Raw genomic sequence first — 22,550 nt, 5'->3', positions numbered from 1 at the left:
CCACCCCCACCTCCCCAGCAGCCTCTGCCCCCGCCACCCACACTGGAGCCTGTGCCCCCCAGCCTGGGGGAGCCTGGGGAGCCCACGGCCCACCCGGGGCCCAGCATGGGGGCCGGGACCAAGAACGAGAACGTGTCCACCTTGTCCGTGAGCTCCCTGGAGGTGAGGGCTGCCCAGGAGTTCAGGGTGGTGGGGGGCCCCAGCCAGCAAAGGAGCCTGAGGTTGGGGCTGGCAGCCAGTGTCGGGGAGGCCAGCCTCCTGGCTCACCCTGCTGGGACAGTCCCATCAGTAAGAAGGGAGACGCGGGCCTGTGCTGGCGAGTGGCGTGGCCTGGCTTACGACCACGGTGTCCTCGCTCTTACACAAAGGGAACAGCATCTGTCTGTTCTCCAGCCACACCCCTCAGCCTTACTGGACCCTCATGACAGGGAGCGTGCTGGCTGGATTGGCCTCTCGTCAGATGGCCCCCCAACGTGGTCGTCTCACCCGTTGCAAGGGGCTCAAGGGCCCACAGCCTGGACCCACTGAGCTGAACTTGAATCTTGCTTGGGCCTGTCCCCTTCTGCGGTTGGGCGGTCACCACGGCAAGCCCCTCCTTAGACCAACCTGAAACCTAGAGTTGACCCCCAAGACTCTGTCAGCCTGTAGGACCCGGGCTTGGAGTCTAGAGGGGTGGGGGGCAGCAGGGCCAGCACCCCGGGGGCCTCATGCTCCCGAGGACCCAGCTCTCTGTGGTCCCCAGATGTGTCATAGCCCTACGTCGAGGTCTTGTCCCCGGGAGTGTGTCCTGGGCCGGCTGAGCCAGACACCCTTGCCCAGCTCTGGGACTGCACTCGAGGTGGGAGACGGCCCTGGGGGCAGGCCGGCCCCTTTACGCCGGGACAGAAGGTGAACAGGCTCAGTCCAGCTCTGGACCTGTAGACGAGCCTCACTCAGACTGTCCAGGGAGGAGGGGCCTGTCCTGACTTGCCCGCCAGCCTGTCTGCCCACTCGCTCCCCCAGAACCCCCAGGCTGGCCACCCCCAACTCCCGTCTCGGCCCTGGAGGCCTATGAGGGGCCTGGGCACTGAGACCCATAGTGCAACCAGAGGTGTGGTCCAGATCGAGGGCCGGCGTGGGGTGAGCGGGCCCCTGACACCCCATCCTCAGGCAAGGAGAGGCCAGGACTGGTGGTCTGGGAGGCTTCAGGGAACTGGTTACACATGCACAGAAACCCCTTCTCCCCACAGCGGCGGAAATCGCGGTATGCGGAACTGGACTTTGAGGTGGGTCCTCCTCCAAACACCTGGGGCCAGGTGCGCCCTGAGCCCAGGCCTGGCAGCTCAGGCTGGTCCGGCAGGGGTTGGGGAGGAGGACCTGGCCCTGACCTGGGAGACCACGTTTCCTGGAGTCAGCCCACGCGTGGGTGGAGGGCAGGGCCGGGCAGCCCCGTCCGGGCTCAGGACTCGCGGCCCCTCCCCCCTGCAGAAAATCATGCACACGCGGAAGCGGCACCAGGACATGTTCCAGGACCTGAACCGGAAGTTGCAGCACGCGGAGAAGGACAAGGAGGTGCTGGGACCCGAGATCAAGGTCTGGGGAGCACTGGGGCTCGGGGCGGGGCCTCGGGGTGGTGGGCGGGGCTGAGGTGGGGGGTGGGACCACGGGCACCAAGGTGTGGTGGGCTTGGGGAGAGCCCTTAGGTAAGGTTGCCTCCGACTCCATTCATTCCTTCAGCCTTTCCCGAGGGCTGGCCTAGACGCTGGAGGGGCTGGGCAGGTGGGCGGGTCTGCGGGGTAGGCAGTGCACTGGGGCCAGGGCAGCTTCTCAGAGAAGGGAACAGCCAAACAAGGGGTGCTGAGCAGGCAGCGGCCTCCAGCTGCCCTTCCCTGCAAGCCTCCCCCAGACCCTGACCCAGTGGTGGGGACCGCAGCCCTTGTGCAGTCTGGGGGTGCCAGGGCCTCTTGCCCTCGCCCTGCACCTTTCTGGTCCCCTCCTCAGTGTTCTGACTCACGTCTGCATCCTGTTCTCCCCCGCCCATCTGCTCTTGCTCTGTCTCTCCATCTTGGCTCCCACCCCACCCACCGCCCGCTGCCAGCAGCCAGAAAAGCAGCAGACGCCCAACAAGCGGCCCTGGGAGAGCCTCCGGAAAGCCCACGGGACACCCGCGTGGGTGAAGAAGGAGCTGGAGCCGCTGCCGCCGTCCCCACTAGAGCTGCGGAGCGTGGAGTGGGAGAAGTCGGGTGCCACCATCCCCCTGGTGGGCCAGGACATCATCGACCTCCAGACCGAGGTCTGAGCAGGTGGGCAGCGGCCACGCGCTGGGCCACGGAGGAGGGATGCTGGTCTGCCCGCTCCTGCTGCAGGACGGGCACAGACACGCTCTCGGGCGGCGGGCCAGGCCCACGCCCCGGCCTCAGGGCACTCGGACAGCAGCCAGGCAGAGGCTCGCAGTGCTGGGACCAGAGCCAGACGGGACAGGAGGTGATGGTGGCCCCAGTGGCACAGGGCTCCAGAGGCCAGAAGGTGCCTCAGACTCTGCCCTCCTCAGACCCAGCCCCAGCCCCAGCGGTCAGGCGGGCGGCTGCGGACCATGGCCAGGCGGGGTGCGGCCAGCACCCCCGGATGCCCGCCTGAGCCGCTGCAACACAGGACCAGCCTGCTGGGCCTGGCCAGCCTGGCACCGTTTTTTAGACACCCCCACCCCTTGGGAAGCAGCCAGCCCCCTAAATCCTTCCAGGGCCTGGGGGCCCCTCCCCAGACCCAGGCACAGCCCTCTCACCTGCGCTGCCCCCAGGGGCAGGACTAGACGCCCACTCCGGGACGAAGCAGCTGTGGGCAATCTATTTTTTCTCTCTTTTTCTTTTCTTCAATAAAAAGAGTTAAAAACCCACATCCTCTCTGTGTCGCCTTCCTCTGGGCAGCACGAAGGCCGGGCCCGCTGACCAACCTTGGTCCCTCCACCTTGTCAGGGTTGGGGAGACCCGGCGGGCACCTCAGCGTCACCCTGTCCTATGCCCTGCTTGGGTGTTAGTTAGGGCCTCTCCTCCCACCCCACCCCCGTGTGGGCCGTGGCCCCCAGGCCAGCAGTCATGTGGCCCCAGGCAGTGGCTCGTCTCCTAGGGGAGCCGTGAGGGAACCTGCTGGGGCCCCTGCTCCCCCTCCCTTCCTCAGACTTTTGAGACCCACGGGTGCAGGGGTTTGACTTCCCTGGGCCTTGAGTCATTGCAGGAGGGACACATGGTGCTTTTAAAGAACAGTCTGTGACAATAAAGGGAATTCAGGGTGGAGGAGAGAGAGGGGGCGAGGGTGCCTCAGGGCCCCGGGACGCCCCCTCCTGGCTGGCCTTGGTCAGCCCATTGGTCTCCAGCAGACCTCCTGCCCGCTTCCGCATCACCCCTCAGTCCTGGGGCAGGACCAGGGCAGGCTGGACTTGGGGTCCCGTTCCAGAGTGGTCCCTATTGTCAAGGGGTCAGGTGTGAGGGACAAATGTGACCACACCCAGAGCTGCCGCCCTACATCTGGTTGTGGGGTACGTGCTGGGTCCCCTTCTCCATCCCGCCGGGTCCTTACCCCTTCCCACCTCAGTTCACTGCCCACGGTCCCTGCCCATTTTCTGAACATGAGCCGCCCAAGGAAATCTGGGGTCTGCTCTTCTCCAGGCTTCCAGCAGGGGGCAGCCTTAGCCGCTGCAAGGAGCCTGCTGGAGCTGCTAGGCTGGGAGGCCCCCTCCCCGGGGCTGTACTCCCCACCTCGGGAGTCCCCGGGCCTCAGGAAGCTAGGGGACCTCAATGAGCCCCCAGAGGCAGTGGACAGAGGCCCCAGGGCCCGAGATAATGGCCCCCCACCGTGTCATTCAAAATGAAAACAATGAAGCCAAGCTGCAAGCAAGGAGGCTCCCTGGCATTGCCCATGTCTTGTTGCTCCCCTTTGGGGGCTCAGCTTGTGGGAACCTGGCTGGTATGGCTGTGTCTGCGCCCGCCCCCCTCCCCAGAGTCTTCACTAGCAGGCGAAGATGGGATGGGGAAGGGGCTCGGTGGGTGCTGCCTCCTGCGCGAGTGACCGCAGTGACCCCAGGGGATCCCAAGTGACCGAGGATGACTGTGCATGGCTGGGAGGGGCTGAGTGACCGTGAGTGACCCTCTATATGAGCGGACAACAGAGAGGGAGGGAAGTGTGGCCACACAGCAGCTGAGAGGAGGCAGTGCAAAGCCCTCCAGGGCCATCAGAAGGCGCTCAAGAACCAGCCACCATCTGAGCACTTCAAAAAGCCAAAATTCTTGGTGAGATTTGGCCGCAAATCCTGACTCCAACTGAGGCTTGTTATACAGTCGTCTGAACCGAAATGCAATGCGTATGCACATTTCATGTGGCCCTGCCCGCATGTTCAGTGAAATCTCACACACACACACTGTGCTCGCTTTCCAAGCCCAGAGAGTCCCGATGAGGGCTGTGGCCTGTACTGGCTTCCCCCCCCCTTCGGCTGTTGCAGATGGAAGCTGGCGGGCCCCTGGGAACAGGAGGTCCAGGTGGAGAAAGGTTCTGCGCATCCAGCTGCACGCCTGGTGAAGGCAGCTCAGAGCACGGGGCCAGGGTCTGGAAGGCTGGGCTTCTACAGGGGTTCACCACTGTCCTTGTCGGGTGACCAAGGCAGGGTCTTGCCAGCTCCTTGACCTCCCCTGTCCTGCCCACAACCAGCACCACATGCAACAGGAAAACTGAAAAATAAAACGGACCCAACACAAACAAGATGGACCCAAGCCCCACTCTCTGCATGCAAGTGGAATGACTCAAACAGTGTAAACCACTGGTGTCAGTGGCAGCGTGTGCCCAGGGTCAGGGGCAGCGTGTGCCCAGGGTCAGCGGCAGCGTGTGCCCAGGGTCAGGGTTGGCCTGTGACCAGACTCTGGTTTCCTCTCCATCCTAGTCCTTTCTGCCAAAAAGTCTGTGTCTCTCCGGAAGCGGCCTCGTCCTTTGTCCTGCCTGAGCCTCATCCATGGTCACAGCTGTTCAATGCCCCCTGACCACCCAGCACAGTCACTAGGTACATAAATTGCTGTCCCCTCCCTGGCTATCAGTGCCAGAATCCTGCCAGGGACAGTCCCACGACTTGTCAGTACCCTCGGGCCCTCTGTCACCTGCTCGTGGTGAGCCCTGTGCTGGGCACTGCTCTGGACTGATGCTAGCTGTGGCCATGGAGACAGAGTTCAGGGTGGCTAGGTGATGCTGCCAGTGTCCCGCAGATCGTGAGTCTGAACGCGGCGCTCCTGGCTCTCATTCCTGGACCCTCCCCTTTACGGGTAGGTTACCCAAGGGCAGCCGTGGCTTCTCCATCTGCCCTTCGCTCCACCAGAAGCCACTCTGGCCAGAACGAGCCAGACCACCAGAGGTCGTCCTGGACCTTGTGTGCCCTTAATTGTCTTGGCATCTTTGTACACGTGCCATGCTCCTTGGCCACCTGTGACCAGTGAAGCTAGGACCACCTCCTCTGCCACCCTTTACCTGCCGTCAGCAGCACCACCATGTCCTAAGAAGTGTGGGGCTGAGGATGGTGGTGGTCACGTTGACGGAGGAGGGCGCCAAGGCCCGGCCTGGAGCTGCCACCAGACCTGGAGCTCACTGGTCAGAGGGGGGGGGTCACAGAGGCCCCCACCTACATCCCTGATCTGCCACCTACTGCCTATGTGGCCCAGGGAGGACTTGGACCCTCTGCGGAGTGAGGGATTCCGCAGTCCCCTCCCTGCAGATCCTTCTGAGATGGCGGTGGTGTTTCTGGCCCCTGGAAGACACCCTCGTACACGTCCCCACCTGGTACACCACTGCCCACCGGGGCATCCCTACGCCCCAGGCTGGGTCTGCTCAGAGCAGCCGGAAGGGCCCAAAGGTGAGCCAGACCCTGGCATGAGGATAACTGATTACGGCCGCTGGACCCCGCTCCGCGGCAGCAGGGTTGGCTGGAGGCAGCAGGCCTTGACCTCGGTCAAAGCCCTCCCCTCTGGGCCTGTTTCCCTGTCAGAGCAGCACTGGGTGACTGAGAGCCCTTCCAGCCCCGCAGTCTGTGACTCTCCAGGCATGGGGAGCAGTGGGCTCCCGGAGTATTTTTTCAGGCCCTAAAAATAACCACGAGGGGAGGGGCGTCTGTGAATAGCTGGTGAATGTGCCAGTCACTGCTCCACGTGAGCGGAATCACCTCCATATAAGGCCTTGGCAGAGCCGGAAGTGGGTGCTTGGGAGGAAGCCGTCCTTGCTAGCTCGCGTCAGCCTCCCGGCTGGGTGCCCCAGAACCTTCCCCCCTGGCGGGTGCTACGTCCTCCCCGAGAGGGCCGTTGGCCTGGGGCAGGTGTGGTGAAGAACGTGGGGGGGGTCAGGCTCAGGCTGGGTGCCGAGGGCCCACCTGGGGACAGCAGGTCCTGAACAAAGAGCACCAAGGTCCCAGAGTTCAGGATTATGAGACTCAAGATTTACTAGTCTAGAAACTTGCATTAACGTGTGGCATCTTAGGACAAATTCAGACCCCTCCCCAAATCCCAGGGGACACGAAGGCAGGGCCTCCCCAGGAGGGTAGGGTGGGCTTCCTGCGCGCCCTCTCCCAGCACCCCAAGCCTGGCCTCCCAGCAAGTGGGACCGCAGCTGGGGACAGGGGGCCAGCCGCAGGGCGAGGGCGGATCCCAGCCATCCGGGAAAGCAGAGGAGGTGTTGCTGGGCTCAATATGGCTCTCTGGGAACACCATATGGGCCCTGCCAGGGGAGGGGGGTCGGGAGGCAGGAGGCAGCACCCCCATCCGCTCCCTCCTCCTTCTCCATCACCGGGAGTTCCTGGGGAGGCAGATGGTGGGTGGAGGTGGCCTGGAAGCAGGGGTTCCAGGACAGCTCAGCTGCCTGTGACCTCCGGGACCCTGTCCCCTCATGTCCTTCCTGATCCCCCCCCCCGGACCCTTTGCAGGCTCAGAGACCCCCATCCCCCGGAGGGGAAGCAGCTGACAGACTGTTGGACAGAGGAGGGCAGGACAGGCAAGAGGGAGAATGGAGTGGTTCTGGGGGCGCTGCTTCACTGGAGGAGAGGAGGGCGACAGCCTGCCGACGGGACCCCGAGAGATTCCTGGGGGAGGGGCCTGGGCTGAGGCTGGAGGTGAGTGGCGTGGACGGCTGGGCATCCAGGTGGGCTGCCTGGTGGGTGAGTGCCCAGCTGGAGCACAGGAGGACGATGCAAGCAGGGTGCCTTCGGGAGGCCTACCTGCTGACCAGAGGAGGGAGACTCTACTCTCAGGCCCCACCCCTGGGGGGAGGCAGGTAGTTCTGGGGCCCAGAGAGGGCTCCAGCTCATCCTAAGTCACCAGCAGGTCTCCAGGAGGGAGGTGTGGCCGAGGTCACATAGCTGGGGCCTGGACTGCTGTTTGGCCAGCCCTAGAGACCTCTGAATCCCAGCCCTGCCCCACCCCTGGCTCTGAGCAGGCGCTGGCCTGAGGGTTCGGTACCCCTCAGGACAAGGGCCACCTGGCATGCACATGGGCCTGCTCTCCTGACAGCTGGGGGGACCGAGGCGGGAAGGCGGCCCCCCAGAGCATGCTGGGTGAAGGGCTGCAGCCCTCCACCTGCAGGGAAAGGCCCTGGAGGACGGCACAGGTTCCTCTCCTGCCCAACACCCACACCGGCCCTGTGTCACCAGCAGACTCGGGTCCTGCCCCCAGGCGGGCATTTGCAGCTCCCCAGCCCAGCCCCCCTGCCCTCCAGCGGGCCCTCCCACATCCGCCCTCTTGGACCCCTAGGTGTCAGTCAGTCAGGCCTCTCTCCTTGCTCAGCTGGCACCTTCTGCCCCTCCCAGCCCCTCTGGACCCATGCCCTGGTGGTGCCTACAGGCTGGGCTCCTGCGTGCCCTTCTCCACAAGGCTCCCCGCCCCTCCCGGCTGGAGGTCAAGTCTGGGTGGCTGCAGGGCCTCTGACATGGCCCATCACACACTCCCTGGATGGTGGTCGGGAGCACCTGTGCTTCTCCCCTAAGCGGGCCCATGACGCCTCGTCCTCGTCTTCACGCCTGCATTGGATTCACACTTAGTGATTGGCACATGCTGGAACGCCCTCCGCAGAGCAGCCCCTCGGAGCAAGGGGGCTGTGCGCCACAGTGAGGGGCCGTCAGCAGGGCCTGGGGTGGGGGCTGATGTCCACGTTGGAAAGGCCCGGGCACTGCCCAGCTCAGGGAGAGCAGCAAGGACAGATCCCTGAGGGCCTCAGGGCCACGTGCCAGATTTAAACATGGTCTGAGGGAGCGCCAGGCACGGGCTGGGATTTAGAAAGCTCTGCTGGGGCTCGGGAGCAGAGAAGGGACGGTGCAGAAGGGGTGGCTGGGGGGCCTGGACCAGGGCGGGCATGCGGGAAGATTCTAGGTGCTGGGGAGGAGGCATCACAGGGTCTGGGAAGGCCGGGGAAGCTTGGGGAGGGTTCATCAAGGATGAGCCCCGAGTCTCTGGGCCGGCCTAGTGCCAGCAGGAGAGTTTGGGCCTCATGCTGGCCCAAGGAGACATCCTTCAGGCCCGCCCTTCAGGCCCGGGTGGCCTCCCGAGGAGGGGGCACTGGGAGGGTAAGTGAGGGGCGGGGAGAGCCCAGGAGGCCAGGGGGACTCCGTCACGTTTACTAGAGAGAACTGCACAACACAACTACCCCCAGCAGAGCCGGCCACCGAGGCTCAGCGGGTCACGCTCTGGGACAGTTCGATGATGTCGTCCAAGTGGTTGTGGTAGAACTTGCGGCTGACAGAGTCGTGCTCCTGCTTGAGGACCTCGAATTCTGCAGCACAGACCCAAGGGTCTGACTGCACGGCCACTCCAGCGGGGCCGGGCAGGGCAGGGGCGCTGGGGACCGGGGCGGGCAGCCTGTGTGGGTGTGGAAGGGAGGTCCAGGCGAAGAGACAAGACCCAGCCCGGGCACTGTGCTCACGTTTCCTGAGGGTTTTCACGTCGTCCGTCTTTAAGGAGAAGCAGAGGCTGCCGAAGTAGTCCTGCAGTATCCCCCCTGCGCAGCAGGAAGGTGAGGGTGGCAGGAGACCAGGGCCTGGCTGAGGGGGCCAATCATGCCCACCCTGGGCCCAGCCCACTGCCCTTGCTGGAGCAGATCCCAGGGCCCTGGCGCTCAGCAGTCTGATGCAGCTGCTCAGGGCACGGGGGAGCGGGTGGGGGGGGCTTGATGGGCACCGGGGCTGGGAGTGCAAGGCCACTGGGCCACCACCTACCGATGAACTTCATGGCCGTCAGCTTCAGGTTTTTGTGAGGGCTGCTCAGGTAAATCAAGGCCTGCATGAAAAACTGGTGGTGGTTGGTAAAGTTGCTCTCCACCTGGGGAGGGGGCAGAGATGGCGGTGGGTGGAGACAGCTGCCAAGCAGGGCTCCCCAGTCCAGGAACATGGTGGGGTGGTCTCCCACCTGGCCCAGCTGGGAGGCCTGAGCCCATTGCTGAGACCACGCCTCCCCCCAGAGGCACAGAGCGGGCAGTCAGTCGACATGCACAGGGCCAAGGTAGACGTCGCCAAGGGGGTCCCGACATCATCCCACCCCCACCTGGGGCTGGCGCTGGGGGTGAGCCGATTCCTAGAGGACCCCGACTGCACACAGCCCATCTCCACCTCCCTGGCCTCCCTGCCCCTCCTCTGGGAGGGCGCCAGCATCTTACCATGTACATAAAAATGTCGCTCTCGGCACCCACGCCATGACCCCATGCCAATCTGCTGAACAGTTCCTTCCGAAACTCCCACTTGAGCAAGATGGCACAGCGTAGGAAGGTGAACTTTGTCTTCTGCAGGTGGAGAGAGAGAGAGAGAGAGAGAGAGAGAGAGAGAGAGAGAGAGGTAACAGCCCTGTCCCATTGCCACGCCCTCCAGGAAGACTGTCCTCAGGAGTGGGCACCTGGACAGGGTATTCCAGCAGATCAGAGGTGCCTCCCAAACACACGACCTAAGAAGCCTTGGGGCCTGTGAAATGGCTGGTAGCAACAGGGCCGCCCCATAACCTTTGTGGGACTTACACACTGCGCCTCTCCCTGGGGGCGGGCGCCAGGGAGCAGGCATGGTATGCACCCCAGACCCAAATGCCAGGTTCCCAAGGCTGATGTGCGGGGTTCTCTGAAGCCAGGGGAGGCTCACTGGGTAAGGTAGGGGTGAACCTGGAGACAGGTGGGGCAGAGGGAACCGCCATCCTGGATGGTCCTCTCCTGCTCTCCCTCAGCACGTTCCCCGGCAAGGCCACGTGGCCTCTCCAGCATGGCAGCCTCGCCCTGCTCTCCACTTACCGGGGCTGAGTCCTCCTGAGCCGCCCGACAGACCCGCAGGCAGGTGGGTCCTTCCCATCCCGCGTCCAGGCCAGCCTGGGGCGCTCCGGAGCACGCTGTCCGGCCAGAGGCATGGCCGGGACACTCACCGTGACCACGGCAGGGCAGGAGTCAGCCAGGTGGAAGAGCAGCGGCACCAGAGACCAGAAGGCGTGCTTCCTGAGCGCCGGCTGATACCTCCTGCCGCCACTGTAGATGACATTTCCGTACAGGAAGATGGCCCCTCCACGCACGTCTTCCCGGTCCTGGTGGAGACGGACAGGCCTCCCCTCAGGCAAGCAGCAGGCGGGAGCCCCCAGCCCCAGCGCAGCCGCCGTGTCAGGCACCCTCCCATCTCTCCCCTTCCTCTCTGGCCCAGGGACCTGCAGTGGCCAGTATTCGCCCTCACATCCACCCATCCCCAGCTCAGGGCCAGCAGACTTCACCCCCCTCCCCCACTGACACTGCTGTCCGCCTGACACCCCAGCCTGTCACACCAGCTGGGGCTGCCTGCTGTCCTGGCTGTCCCCGTTCCGTTCACCACCTCCTCCGAGGTTGGCCTCCTCTGCCTGGCCTCCCTCCTCTGCAATTTCTGTGGGAACCCCAGGCTGACAGCAGTCACACTTCCAACTCCCAGGCAGGCCAGCATGGAGGTTAGAGCACAGACTCTGGTGCCAGATCTGACACTTCCTAGCTCTGTGACCCTGGGCAAGGCTCCTTCAGTGTATGACTCAGTTTCACCTTTTGTAAAAAAGTGGCCAACAGCAGGGTGCTTGTCCCGGGGTGGTGGTGAGGACTGAGTCTGGCGGGCCTGCTGCTCCAGCACCCCCTCCTCAGCCTAACGCAGCAGCACCAGGCGTCTCCAGGACCCCTTCACCAAGGGCAGCACCATCTGGCCCCCACCTGGCTCCACTCCCTCTTCCTCACCCCCAGGAACCAGGGCATCAATCTCCCAGCTGCCACACCCCTACGGGGCTCACCCCCAAACCTCCCTGTCCTCCTCTCCACTCCCCATGTGCCGTCAACCCCTGAGGTTCACCTGCCGCTTGTCTGCCTGCCTTGGCTTAAGCCTCACCACCCTGACCGCTCCTGATTTACTCAGAACACCTGAAATCACTTAGCCCGCCCGGGCTGCCAGCTACCCCACCTGTTCTCCATGGGCTGCCCCAAGGGTCTTTCTGGAGACCGACGGCTGCTGCCCTCCCCTGTCAACCCCAGCTACCACCACGGCCGGTGTCCTCTGGGTGAGGCGTGTGTGTGGCTTGGGAATGGTTACTTCCGTGACCGCCTGGAGGACCCTCTCTTCCCCAGGGCCAGGTTCTCTCAGGGCTCCTCCACCGGCCAGCGGACATTACCCATAAGCCCGGGGGTGGAGGTGGGGGTGAGGAGTTGCGCAAACGCGGAGTCTCACATCATCAAACAGCGGCCGCAGGTTCTGGGCTATCTGGAGGCTGAAAGCACCGACGCCCTGCACGCCCAGGTGGCACAGGATGTCACCCACGATCTTCATCAGGCCCATGAGGTCCTGGGGCTCAGGCGTCAGAAAGCTGTCCAGCAGCCTGTTCAGCCAGTTCTGGAGCAGGCCCACCTGCGTGGAGACGCAGCCATCCCGCAGCTGCCTCGCTTCCTCCGAAATGCCCTTCCGAAGCTCCACCTGCGCCTTCTCCGCCCCCTCTCCTGCCCACCTGCTGCCGCCCCTTCACGCTCAACAGAGGACCTCCGTCCCCGCCCTCAGCCCGCATTGCGGGGCACAGACATGTACTGGGAGGCCCAGGGAAGGAGGAAGGACACCCCCAACCAGCGAGGTCTGAGTCTTCCACATCGTGGGTTGAGCATGAACCAGACCACCTGGCAGGTGTGCTGTCAGGTAAGGGACTTCCGCCTGCAAAAGAGGCCAAAGTCGCTGACCTCAGAGCTCCCTCCAGCTCCGAAATCCTAGAATCCCCAGGCCTGTGCAATACAGCAGGGTCCCCCAAACACTTTGACCCTCTCCTGCCCCAGGCCTCACTTCCCCATCCACCCCTTCTAACTCCACCTGTCGTGGAGGCTCTTTTCAAATGCCTCTCCCTCCCAGAAGTCTGCCTGGGATGGAGGTGGGCATCCCCTCCTGTCACCTTCTTAGGGTGCATCCGGATACTTCTGAGGCCCTTCAGGCTCATGGCCCGCACCAGCTGGTTGGGGTTTTTCAGGCTCAGGCTCAGGCAGTTGTCCATGGATTTCCGAGACATGTACTGGGTGAGATCATGACTGTTGAGAAACTGAGCAGGGCCGGTATAGTCAGACCACCATTTCGGCTACCAAGGAAAATCAGACTATAGCACAGCATGAGATAGTGGGGTGAGACGTCAGGAAGCACTTCCAGACAGCAAGTAGGTCTGACATGGAAGGCACCAGTTAGGATAGATTTATACTGGAGGGTAGACTGGAAGCCCAATTCTCCAGCCTTCTTCCTAAGGGCCAGAGGGCGCTGGGGCGGCGAGACGAGGGGCTGACCTCCGTGACGAGGAGGACGGCCACGATGTTGTCTCGTTCCTCGGAGCTCGTCAGGAGGATGACCGCCTGCCCCAAGACGGCCTGGACCTCACAGTCATGCTGGGCCATGGCTCTGTCAGACAGAAGAGGCAGACACGGGAGCAATGCAGGCTCCATCCTTGGCTAGGGCGACCCCCTTCGCCCCACAGACCTCGTGCGCTCAGGGAGATGGCTCAGGCAACTGCATCTGAAGTGCACGGTCCCAATACGGGGTGCAGGAGGGGGCCCCATCAGGGGTGCAGTCTGGGGTCAGGCCCTTTCCAGGCTTGGTGCTTACCTGGCCAAGAGGGTCACCCCCTCTGTGTAGGTTTCCAGGTGTTCAAAGAGTTCCCAGGCCTTCTGCAGCTTGAGGCAGGCGAACACCTCCCAGTAGTTGGTGGTCCAGAAGAGGCCCTTCAGGGCCTCCAGGCATGTCCTAGAGGCAAGTGGGGGTGTTCAGAGGAGCTGAGTCAGGAGGGGCTCAGCTCTCCACCTGGAGTGTAAGGTGGCACTGGCTCTCCCCGCCCCCTCCACACTCCCCACTCTCCCATCTGGGTCTGGACAAGCTGTCACCTTCAAGCTCCCCCCCCCCGACTCAGGATCCTAAGCCCTGACAACTGTAGGCTGCCCTGCCCCCTGCTCTCCACCCTCACCCACAAGCCCCTCGCTCCCCTCCGGGTCCCCAGCACCTAGCCCAGGGCCGGGTGCCCACCAGGCGTTCTGCGGATACGTGGGAGGAACCAGGGAGAGGGGGCTGGGTGCCAAGGCCAGTCACGCATGTCACCTGCAGGGGCCGAGTGGTTTCATCTCTAGGGTGTCCTCCTGGTAGTCTGTGATGCCCTCGACCATGCCCACCTCAAACAGGTAGTAGAGCTGCGTGAGCAGGCCCAGGAGGGTCCCCGCGAAGGCCCAGCGCATGATGGCCTTATACTCCCGCATGTAGAGGAGCTCGTAAATCGTGTCCAGGGCCTGCAGTGGGCGACAGAGCAGGGCCCCGACGGGCACCACCCTTGGTCCTCGCATGGGGCCTGGTGCCAGAGAGCACAGGAACTGTCCCCAGGCCCCGCTGCCTACGCCGGGCTGGGCCCGGAGAGTCCCAGGGGCTCTGGCCCCACCCTGGGACTCAGCACCAAGAGCCCGCGGCTCCTCATGGCGAGCCCCCCAGCCAGGTGACCCTGGTGTCCCATGGGGCCTTTGGATGACGAGGCAGTTGCGGCAGGTCAGGGAGGGGTCCGGGCAGGCGAGGTGCTGCTCACCAGCAGAGTAGTCATCTGCGCCTGCTCCGAGAGTCTGAGGAGCTCCTTGGGTGGCCGCACCTTCAATCTCATGTAGAGCAGGGTGATGACCTTGCGGACCAGCAGGTCCTTGGCGGCCAGGGCCTTCCACAGGGGTGCGACCTGCCTGGGGAGGCAGGGAGTCCAGTCCCACCAGCGGGCCGGCCACAGTGGGCAGAGGGGCAGGCAGGACACAACCCCTGGACAGCAGGATGGCCTGTGGGCGACCAGGGCCCTCAGGAAGCGTGCGCCTCTCCATGGGGGTGGGGAGTCCAGGAGGCTGCGTTCTGCTGCCCAGCGGGGCCAGGGCCCCTGCTTGAAGCCCTGAGCACAGGCCAACTTCCCCAGGCCTAGGCGCTCGCTCCCGCGTGCACCCTTTCTGTGTGGCCCCTAGCAAACCCCTCTCCTTCCCCAGCCTGTCTCCTCACCCTTATAACCCTTCCCTCAAATCAAAAAAGATCGGCACTCTTTCTCTCTAATGTGTCTGGGTGCAGGAAACTAGGTGGCAAGGCACGCGCCAAGGCCGAGAAAGTGGGCTCGCACCCCAGCAGGGCTCACCCCTGGGGCAGCCTGAGAGGTGCTCCCAGACCTGGATCCCTGAGAACGCCCTGTGGCCCCCAGGCAGGTGATGGTCCCTGAGGTGCTCCCAGAGGGAGACGCCGTGGTCCCTCGCGCCTCTCAGACTTAGCAGCGCCCACACACCACTGGGGCGGGTTAGGCTGTGCTCCTGACTCAGCAGGGCTGGTCATCTGACACGACATTTCTAACATGCTCTGTGTTGCAGACCTTGGCTGGGGCCCAGTGGCTCTTAGCCCAGAGGGGCAGCTGGGACAGTGTGTGCCTGGGGCTCAGGGCAGCAGGCAGGAGTTGTTTGGGGGCTGGTTAGTGTCTTAGCGTCACCCAGCTGACCTCCGACCCAGCCCCTCTGCAGGTTGGCGTCTAGGGCTCTCTGAGTCTGAGGGACATTTCTGTGTAGAAAATCCCCTCCTGGGACTGCTGGAGCCTCAGCCTCAGCCCCCTCAGCCCAGGACCCCACCTTCGGGGACCCCACTGGCCCAGTTCTAGAGTTTACGAAGGGTGCTGTCGTGCTGAAGCCTTTCCAGGACCAGTGTCTGCCCAGGCAGTGACCGTGGACCAGGAGGGCAGACCCCAGGTGATGGCCACGTGTTCACTTTGGTTCGTGTGTGCAGGTGACCTACCTCTCTGAGGGGTGGCACAGGGACAGCATGACCTCCACTGTCTCCTGGGTGTGCTGGGTCCCCACCACTGTCACCACCTTCATCATGGTCTGCAGGACATTGCTGAAGATGACGCCGGGCAGCACCTGGAACAGGCCTTGCAAGATCTCAGCCACCTGTGCGGGGAGGGGCGGGCAGCAGGGGCCTCAGCGCAGCCCCTCCGGCTGCTGTCCCTGTGCCCTGCCACCTCCTCCACGCAGGCATCTGTGCAGCCTGATGAGGCGTCTAGACACACCCAGGGCCCAATAGGGACAGCAGGTGGGAGCAGCCTCTCACCTCACAGGTGCTGAAAATGGGAATCAGCCCCACGGGGTCGGGGGGGTAACCAAGCCTGGGGCTGGGGACAACCAAATCCTGGGGTGGGGGGACAATTTCTCTCTCCTGCTGAACAAGTCAGGACCCGGGGGTCCAGGTGGACAGCAGGGCAAAGCAGGGGCCCTGGGGCTTCGCCGAGGCTCAGCACTGCTGTCAGTTAGGGCCACGCTGCCCCAGGCAACTGGAGGCAGGACTGGCCGCTACCAACTGCCAGGAGCACCCTTGGGACCCACTGCCTCCTTCGGCTCAGGAGGTCTACATGAAGGGGTGCGGTGCACTCACACGCACACACGGGCAGCCCTGGACAGGTGGCCGTCCTGCAACCCCCATCCCATGCCTTCCCTGACAGATCCTCTGGTGCCTGCAGGAGGCACACTGCGCGTGGCTGGCGCAGAGGGGCTGTGCCAGCCTGGCCCGGGCGCCCACCTGCTCCCGCTTGATGCTGTGGTACTCAGAGATCATGAGGAGGAGCCGAGAGGCGAGGTCGCACTGCGGGTGGCTGTGGCTGCGGAGCCCGTGCAGGAGGAGCGTGAGCACAAACTGCGTGTGCTGGGCCGTGGTCAGGTTCTTGTCCAAGGCCTGTGCCAAAGGGGCTGCGCTGAGGGGCCACAGGGCCAGCAGGCGTCCGGGCTCTCCCGCAGGTGGGCTTAGAGAGAGGGCTGGGGGCTCTGCTCTTACCCAGACACGGACCGAATACCAGGTACACAGCCTTGCAGGGACCGAAGAAGGACCCAGCTTGACCCCCTGCTCCCGATAGGCTGTTGGTGCCTGGCCAGCTGGCCTTAGGAGGCCACAGGCCATCACCTGGCAGCTGGAAGTCTGGCTGCTATAGGCTCACGGCTGCCCCTTCTCTGGAGAATTGCTCTGGGGACGACGGACGTGAGCAGCCTTGCCCAGGGCAGGCACCCCCGCCACCCGGCCTGCAGTCCACAGGCAGCGCCTGACTCGGGGTACAGAAGCCCAACCCCAGCCTCAAGGTGGGACCACCTCCTGGTGCAGTTCGAGCCGCAGCACTCCCCCTGGTCAGGCTGGGACGGCCCCCTGCTCAGCGCCTCCCTGTCCTGTCCTGCTCCCTCACTCCCTCCTCCTGAGAACCACACCAGAAGTCCTGTCCCAGGCTCTGTTTCTGGGGGACCTGCCCTACCAACAGGCTTCTCAACCCAGGCCTCCCTGGGAGGGATTCCCAGGGGGTGCCCATTTGCACAGAGGGGTCACCGCTCCTACCACGCGGCCCGTCCTGAGAGCAGGCTGGATGTCAGGCTCGGGGGCCCTGACTTGGAAGATGGGGAAACTGAGGCCCAGAAAGTCTGGCTGACCTATCCAAGGCCACCCAGCCAGCTCGGCACAGAGCTTGGACTCGAACCCAAACCCTCAACTCCCAGCCCAACAAGGAGGGAGGGCTGAGCCCAAGAGCACATGGGGCGAGTGGACAGAGGAGTGGGACGCCAGCCGGACCGCTTGCCTGGGCACAGGGGAAGTGCGAAGACCAGGACAGTCCCGACAAACCGAGACGGAATGTCACCTAGTGAGGAGCCACAAAGGAGAGGCCAGACGGGAAGACCGGTTCCGAAGGTGTCAACGAGACCTTAGAACCTGCAGCTCCTGATGGGCCCAGCCACACCTCCAGGCGACGGGTGGGTGGGGGCAAGCGGGATTGTAAGGGGACGGGAGATGCCACTTCCTGGGAAGAGCACCAGGGTCCTGGCCCTGCCTGACCTGCCCCCTTGCACAGGTTGTGGGCGGCCTCCGCTGGCCCCATCTGTAAAATGGTCAGGGGAGGTGGGTGGAACACAGATCCCATGCTCATGGGCAGTTTGGAGGTTCTGAGGGAGCACCTGGCCAGCTGTCAGCCCCTCATGGCCCCCAGCTCTGACAGGCCCCACCTTCACCAAATGGTGGGACTTCGTCTCTGAATATCTGCGGGCCTTTGCTTCAAAATTCTTCATTTCGTTCAAACGCATGAACTCCTCCGTGTTCCCTGTTGTGGGGCACTCAGTCAGGAGGACCTGACCTGCTGAAGCCTGCGGGGTGACACCCTCCTCTCCAGACCACAAGGGAGGCCCGAGAAGCCCAGGAGCCTGGCCGGTTCCACAGGAGGGAGTGGGCCCCGGCCCCCGCCAGCCTCTCCTCCCCCCGCCCCCTCACGGCTCACCCTTCTGCTGGACTGGAAGCTGGAGGAGGAGGTACACACACTGGTAGGAATGGCTCCAGGTGACCTCATCCTCGTCTCGACACAGCAGCAGCAGCAGGCCGAGCTGGTGGCCCAGCACAGACGGCGTGGCCTCTTCCTGGGGAGGGTGGGCAGTGAGCAAAGCCAAGCATAGCTTTTTGGTGTCCCTTCCACTGTCCCTCCCAACTTGCCAACTCTCTCAATCCATTCCTCTGCTCGGTGTCTTGTGGGCAAGGCACCAGCTCAGCATCTGAGAAGAATCTGTCTGTCTTTCCAGCGCTAGGACAGCCCTTCACTTCCCTGACTCCAGCTTCCTTGTCTATAAAAGGTGGCATTGCACCAGTGCTGATGAAAAGTTACTGGCATTCCTATTATCTCCCTGTATGCATGCATGTATGTATGTGTTTGCTTATTCTGGCTGCTTTAAGATTTTTTTCCATTTATCGTTTTTCAGCAATTTGATTGTGATATGCTTTAGTGTGGTTTTCTTTGTATTTATCCTGCTTGGGGATTCATTGGTATTCTTGGAGCTACGGGTTTATATTTTTTATCAAGTTTGAAAAGTCTCATCTATTACACCTTCAATGGTATCTTTCTGTCCTCTCACTTCTCCTGCTGGGACTCCGGTTACACCTGACAGTGTTCCACCAGTCACGGAGGCTTTAGTTTTCCTCTAGCCTCTCTTTTTTCTCTATAAGCGTCCATTTCAATAGGTTCTGTTGAAAGTTCATCCTGTCTTCAAGTTCACTGATACTTTCTTCTGCAGTGTTCAATCTTCTGTTAAACCAATACGGTGAATTTTTCATTTCAGAAAGTGTATTTTGTAATTTCTAAAATTTCCATTTGGCTCTTTTTTATAGTTACCATTTATTGATACTCCTTATCTATTCTTTGTGTTCATATTTTCCTTTAAATTCTTGAACGTATTCATAATAGCTGTCTTAATGTTTTGTTTCCTCATTCCATCATCTCTGTCATTCCTGGGTCTGCTTCTGTTGACTAGGTTTGCTTCTAATCGTGGGTCACTGTTCCTGCTTCTTCCCTGCATCAAATATGTTTTTAGTGTTTGCTGGACATTGTGAGTGTTCTATTGAATTTTGTTCTGACAGGCAGTTAACTGATCCTTTGGGAGCTCAGGGGGTGGGGGGGTTGTTGTTGTTAGGGCACATCGAGACTAATTTTTTTTTTTTTTTTTTAGCTGAGCCATCCTGCTACCTGTTGGCAGCTCAGCGGCTGCTCAGCTCGGGCTGGACTCGAACCGCTGTTGTTCAGAGCTCAAACTCTTGAGCGAGCTCTTAACCAACTGAGCCACTCGGCCGGCCCTGAGACTATTTTTTATGGATATATATTTTCATTTCTTTTGAGTAAATACTAAGAGTGGAACTCTTAGCATGGTTCCAGGACTGGCAGGGGTTCACTTGGTAAGAACTGCTGAAAGTTGTCCCAAGTGGCTTTACTGTTCTTCACTTGCACCAGTAGTGGCTCCACATCCCTGTCCGCACTTGGTATGGTCAGTCCTTTTCATTTTAGCTTTCCAATGGCAAGCGGTGATGTCCTCTTGTGGCTTTAATTTGCATTACCTTGTGACAGATTCTGATGAGCCCATTTGTTTTCATGCACTTTGTAGAATGTCTGCTTAACTTCTGCCTGTTTTAAAACGGGGCTGCTTGGCTTTTGAGCGCATTGTAGAAATCCTCGTATCCTTCTGGACGCACGTCGTTTGGTATAGACATACGTACCACAGATATTTTCTCCTGTCCGCATCTTGACGCTTGAGTTCCTCAGTAGTGTCTTGTGATGTACAGAAGTTTCCAAGTTTGGTGAAGTCTGTTTTACCCATATTTTTATTTACAGTCACTGCCCTCTACACTCTGTCTAGGAAATCTTTGCCTATCCCAAGTTTGTAGAAAAATTCTGTTTTCTCCTAGAAACTTGACGTTTCATTCTATGATTCATCCTGAATGACTTTTGCGGTGTTTGTGAGATCGGGGTTGAGGTTTGTTTGTTTTTTCCCCCATTTGGGCCTCTGCTTGTTTCAGCACTTTTGTGGAAAGTACTTTTCTTTCTCCATTCAATAGCTTTGATGCCTTTGTTGAAAATCAATCGACTGTACAAGCGGAGTCCTAGTTTTGGGCCCCCTCTTTTTTTTTCAGTCAATCTCTTGGTCGATTTTTACTCCGCCACGTGGCCTTGGTTCCCACGAAGTCCTGAAATCCAGCAGTAGCAGTCCCCCACTCAGTCCTTTGCCAAAGTTATTTTGGCTGCTCTGGATCCTCTGCATACGTGGTGACCACCTCTGGGCCTCAGCTGAGCACTTTGCTCCTGGCTTTTCTCCCTGCCTTCCTTCAAGCCTTGCTCACAGGCAAGGTTGCCATGAAGACAGGGCTTGTGTCTTGTCTCCAGAGCCATGCCTACCGGTCCAGATGCTCAGTGAATACTGACTGCACAATCTGAGGGCCGCTAGGAGGTGAGCCCCACACCAAGGCAGAGCATCATGGGGGCTCCCTGCCCTCCCTTTGCTTGGGCCTGCCTGGCCACCCTCCTGCAGATGGGGGGCTGTCAGAAGACTCACAGTGAGTATCATACAGTCCAGCAAGTACTTCAGGAGCAGGAAGATGGACTGCACCACCCGCTTGCGCTCATGGCTCTTATCCGACTTCAGCCAGGGTTCTGTGTGCTGGGATGGAGAGAAGACAGCCTGGGAAACTGGGCTACCCCACGGGCCCACCCTCGCCCCCCAGCTCAGACCTGGCCCAGGGCACAGCTGCTTGGGCTTGGATAATGGGAGGGGTGGCTATAGTTGGTCCTGTTCCACCAGACGTTTCACCCTCCTCTGCCTGTCCATCAGCCCAGCTCCCTCGGGAGAGCCTGGATCTGGGGCCACGTGACAGACTCCAGAATGCTCAGGAAAGCCCTGGGCTGTGGGAGCTCTGGAGGTGAGGAGTGTCTGGTGGAGGTCTGGGTTTGCCTCAGTAGCCTCAGGGCTGTGACAGTTGGGGGGGCTGGTGGATCAGAGAGAAGACAGGGTGTTTGAAGGAGCGCATCCCCGGGCTGTGTGAGAACCCTCAGACCATTCCTGAGACTGTTCCTGTCCCCAGGGGCACTTGAAGATAAGGTCAATGGGCCACCCGGCCCTTCACAGGGTCTTTGACTCTTCTCAAACACCCACCACCATCCTTACAAGAGGTGACAGCCCCCGGGCACTTGGGTCAGGGTGTAGGGCAAACCTGCCAGCCTAGGACCCACCCTGAGTGGACCCTGAAGAATCTGAGGCCAGGGCTGGGGTGGGCACCGGGAGCCCTTGGTTCTACACCCCATGCTGCCCCCAATCTTCACCTGCAAGAGGAAGCAGACCTCATCCATGCTCTTGTTCTCGGAGACGAAGGTCTGGAGGAGCAGGTCGAGGGCCTGCATGGACTTCTCGTACAGCACCTACCGGGCAGATGGCTTCCTGGTGGCATGTGGCCTAGGGCTGGCCTGCCAGCCCTGTGGCCCTCCCTGGCCAACACCCTTGTCCAGTCCTTACTAGGTGCTTGGGGAACTGTCCCAGGTGAGGGCTTGGCCACCTCTCCCTGCAGGCCCCCAGGTGGATAATAGCCCGTGCCCTAGGTGGCTGATGAGCCCTGGAGGAGGAGGAGAACAGGCTCCTTGGACAGCTCCCCTCAGAGTCCCTCCCATCACTCCAGCATCCCACAGGTTGCTTCTGCTGCTCATGTCCTTTGTTTGCCTTAAGCACCTCCGCCCCTCAAGGGTTAGTCCTATTCTCTTTCCTCTTCACCCTTTTGGTTCTTCCTAGGAACATTTTTTGGCATAGATATTCAGAACTCTGGCTGAAAGCCACTCACAGACCTGCTGCCCCATACTTGCCGTGGAGGTGGATGGCAGACCAGCCCAGCACTTGGCACTAGGAGTTGCTCGATGATTGTTGAATGAATAAGTAAATACATTAACATTATATGATGCTGCGGATTGTGGGAGTGAGTGTGGCATGCACCTAATAAATACTGCTTAAGTGAACGGATCTCAGTTGCTCCTCTGCATAATAGTGTAATAACCTGCCCCCTCGGCCACCTAAAGATCAGAGATTTCTCAAGTTCAGAGGAGACATATATGCCTTAAATGCAAATGAGGACAGCGAATACAAATGGCATCCTTTTAATGATGATTCACTAGCCACAAATTCACTCTCTCCTTCAATGAATATTTGTTGAGCACATACGATGCATCCCACCTGTGGGGAGGTGTAGAGTAGGAAATAAGCCTGCTCCTGACCGTGAGAAGATCCCAGTCCCATTGGAGAGAAGCAAGAACACACTGTAAAAATCTAATAAGCATAGAGACAAATGTCTAGCCACCTCACACCTGCTAGAATGGCTGTTCTCAACAAGACAAGTGGTAACAAGTGTTGGAGAGGTTGCAGAGGGAAAGGAGCCCTCGTACACTGCTGGTGGGAACGTAAGCTGGGAAGCAGTAAGGCGCTTTCTCAAAAAATTAAGAGTAGAATTACCGTATGACCCCACAATCCCTCTTCTGGGTGTCTACCTGAAAAATTTGAAAACATTCATTCCGTAAAGATGTACCATATGTACTCCGATGTTCACTGCAGCATTATTCACAGTGGCCAAGACATGGAAAAAACCTAAGTGTCCTTCGATATATGATTGGATAAAGAGGGTGTGAGATACATACATATATATATATACATATATATATATAGAATAGAATATTACTCAGCCATAAGAAAAGATGAAATTCTGCCATTTGCGATAG

The 22,550-nt window shown here is 60.7% G+C and overlaps 3 protein-coding genes across 3 annotated transcripts in view; 1 reads left to right on the top strand and 2 right to left on the bottom strand.

Moving 5' to 3' along the window:
• The window catches only part of ADGRB1 (adhesion G protein-coupled receptor B1), a 62,554-nt gene extending 59,680 nt beyond the window's left edge, over positions 1-2,874 (top strand). Inside the window, exons 28-31 of the mRNA XM_019657773.1 lie at positions 1-162; positions 1,230-1,265; positions 1,468-1,572; positions 2,081-2,874. The exon at positions 1-162 is cut by the window's left edge and continues 599 nt beyond it. Coding sequence (XP_019513318.1) covers positions 1-162; positions 1,230-1,265; positions 1,468-1,572; positions 2,081-2,278 — 501 coding nt within the window. The 3' untranslated portion in view covers positions 2,279-2,874. The remainder of the gene's footprint in view (positions 163-1,229; positions 1,266-1,467; positions 1,573-2,080) is intronic.
• A 5,772-nt stretch (positions 2,875-8,646) lies between these two features.
• On the bottom strand, positions 8,647-13,228 carry LOC109390854 (maestro heat-like repeat family member 5). Its single transcript, XM_019657825.1, has 9 exons — positions 13,082-13,228; positions 12,766-12,877; positions 12,387-12,530; positions 11,684-11,860; positions 10,383-10,538; positions 9,640-9,762; positions 9,203-9,305; positions 8,911-8,985; positions 8,647-8,760 (listed from the first exon to the last, which is right to left on the bottom strand). The coding sequence occupies exons 2-9, from the start codon at positions 12,871-12,873 to the stop codon at positions 8,660-8,662; spliced, it is 987 nt and encodes a 328-aa protein (XP_019513370.1). The 5' UTR covers positions 12,874-12,877; positions 13,082-13,228; the 3' UTR covers positions 8,647-8,659.
• A 3,968-nt stretch (positions 13,229-17,196) lies between these two features.
• On the bottom strand, positions 17,197-21,346 carry LOC109390822 (uncharacterized). The gene is made up of 4 exons (XM_019657772.1): positions 21,117-21,346; positions 20,353-20,457; positions 17,763-17,898; positions 17,197-17,588 (listed from the first exon to the last, which is right to left on the bottom strand). The coding sequence occupies exons 1-4, from the start codon at positions 21,192-21,194 to the stop codon at positions 17,197-17,199; spliced, it is 711 nt and encodes a 236-aa protein (XP_019513317.1). The 5' UTR covers positions 21,195-21,346.
• Between the last annotated feature and the right edge of the window lie 1,204 nt (positions 21,347-22,550).

The sequence above is a fragment of the Hipposideros armiger genome, unplaced genomic scaffold, assembly GCF_001890085.2.
Source record: "Hipposideros armiger isolate ML-2016 unplaced genomic scaffold, ASM189008v1 scaffold_280, whole genome shotgun sequence".
NCBI classification, from domain to species: Eukaryota; Metazoa; Chordata; class Mammalia; order Chiroptera; family Hipposideridae; genus Hipposideros; species Hipposideros armiger.
The sequence above is the reverse complement of the archived record's forward strand: the minus strand, read 5'-3'. Positions and strand labels throughout refer to the sequence as shown.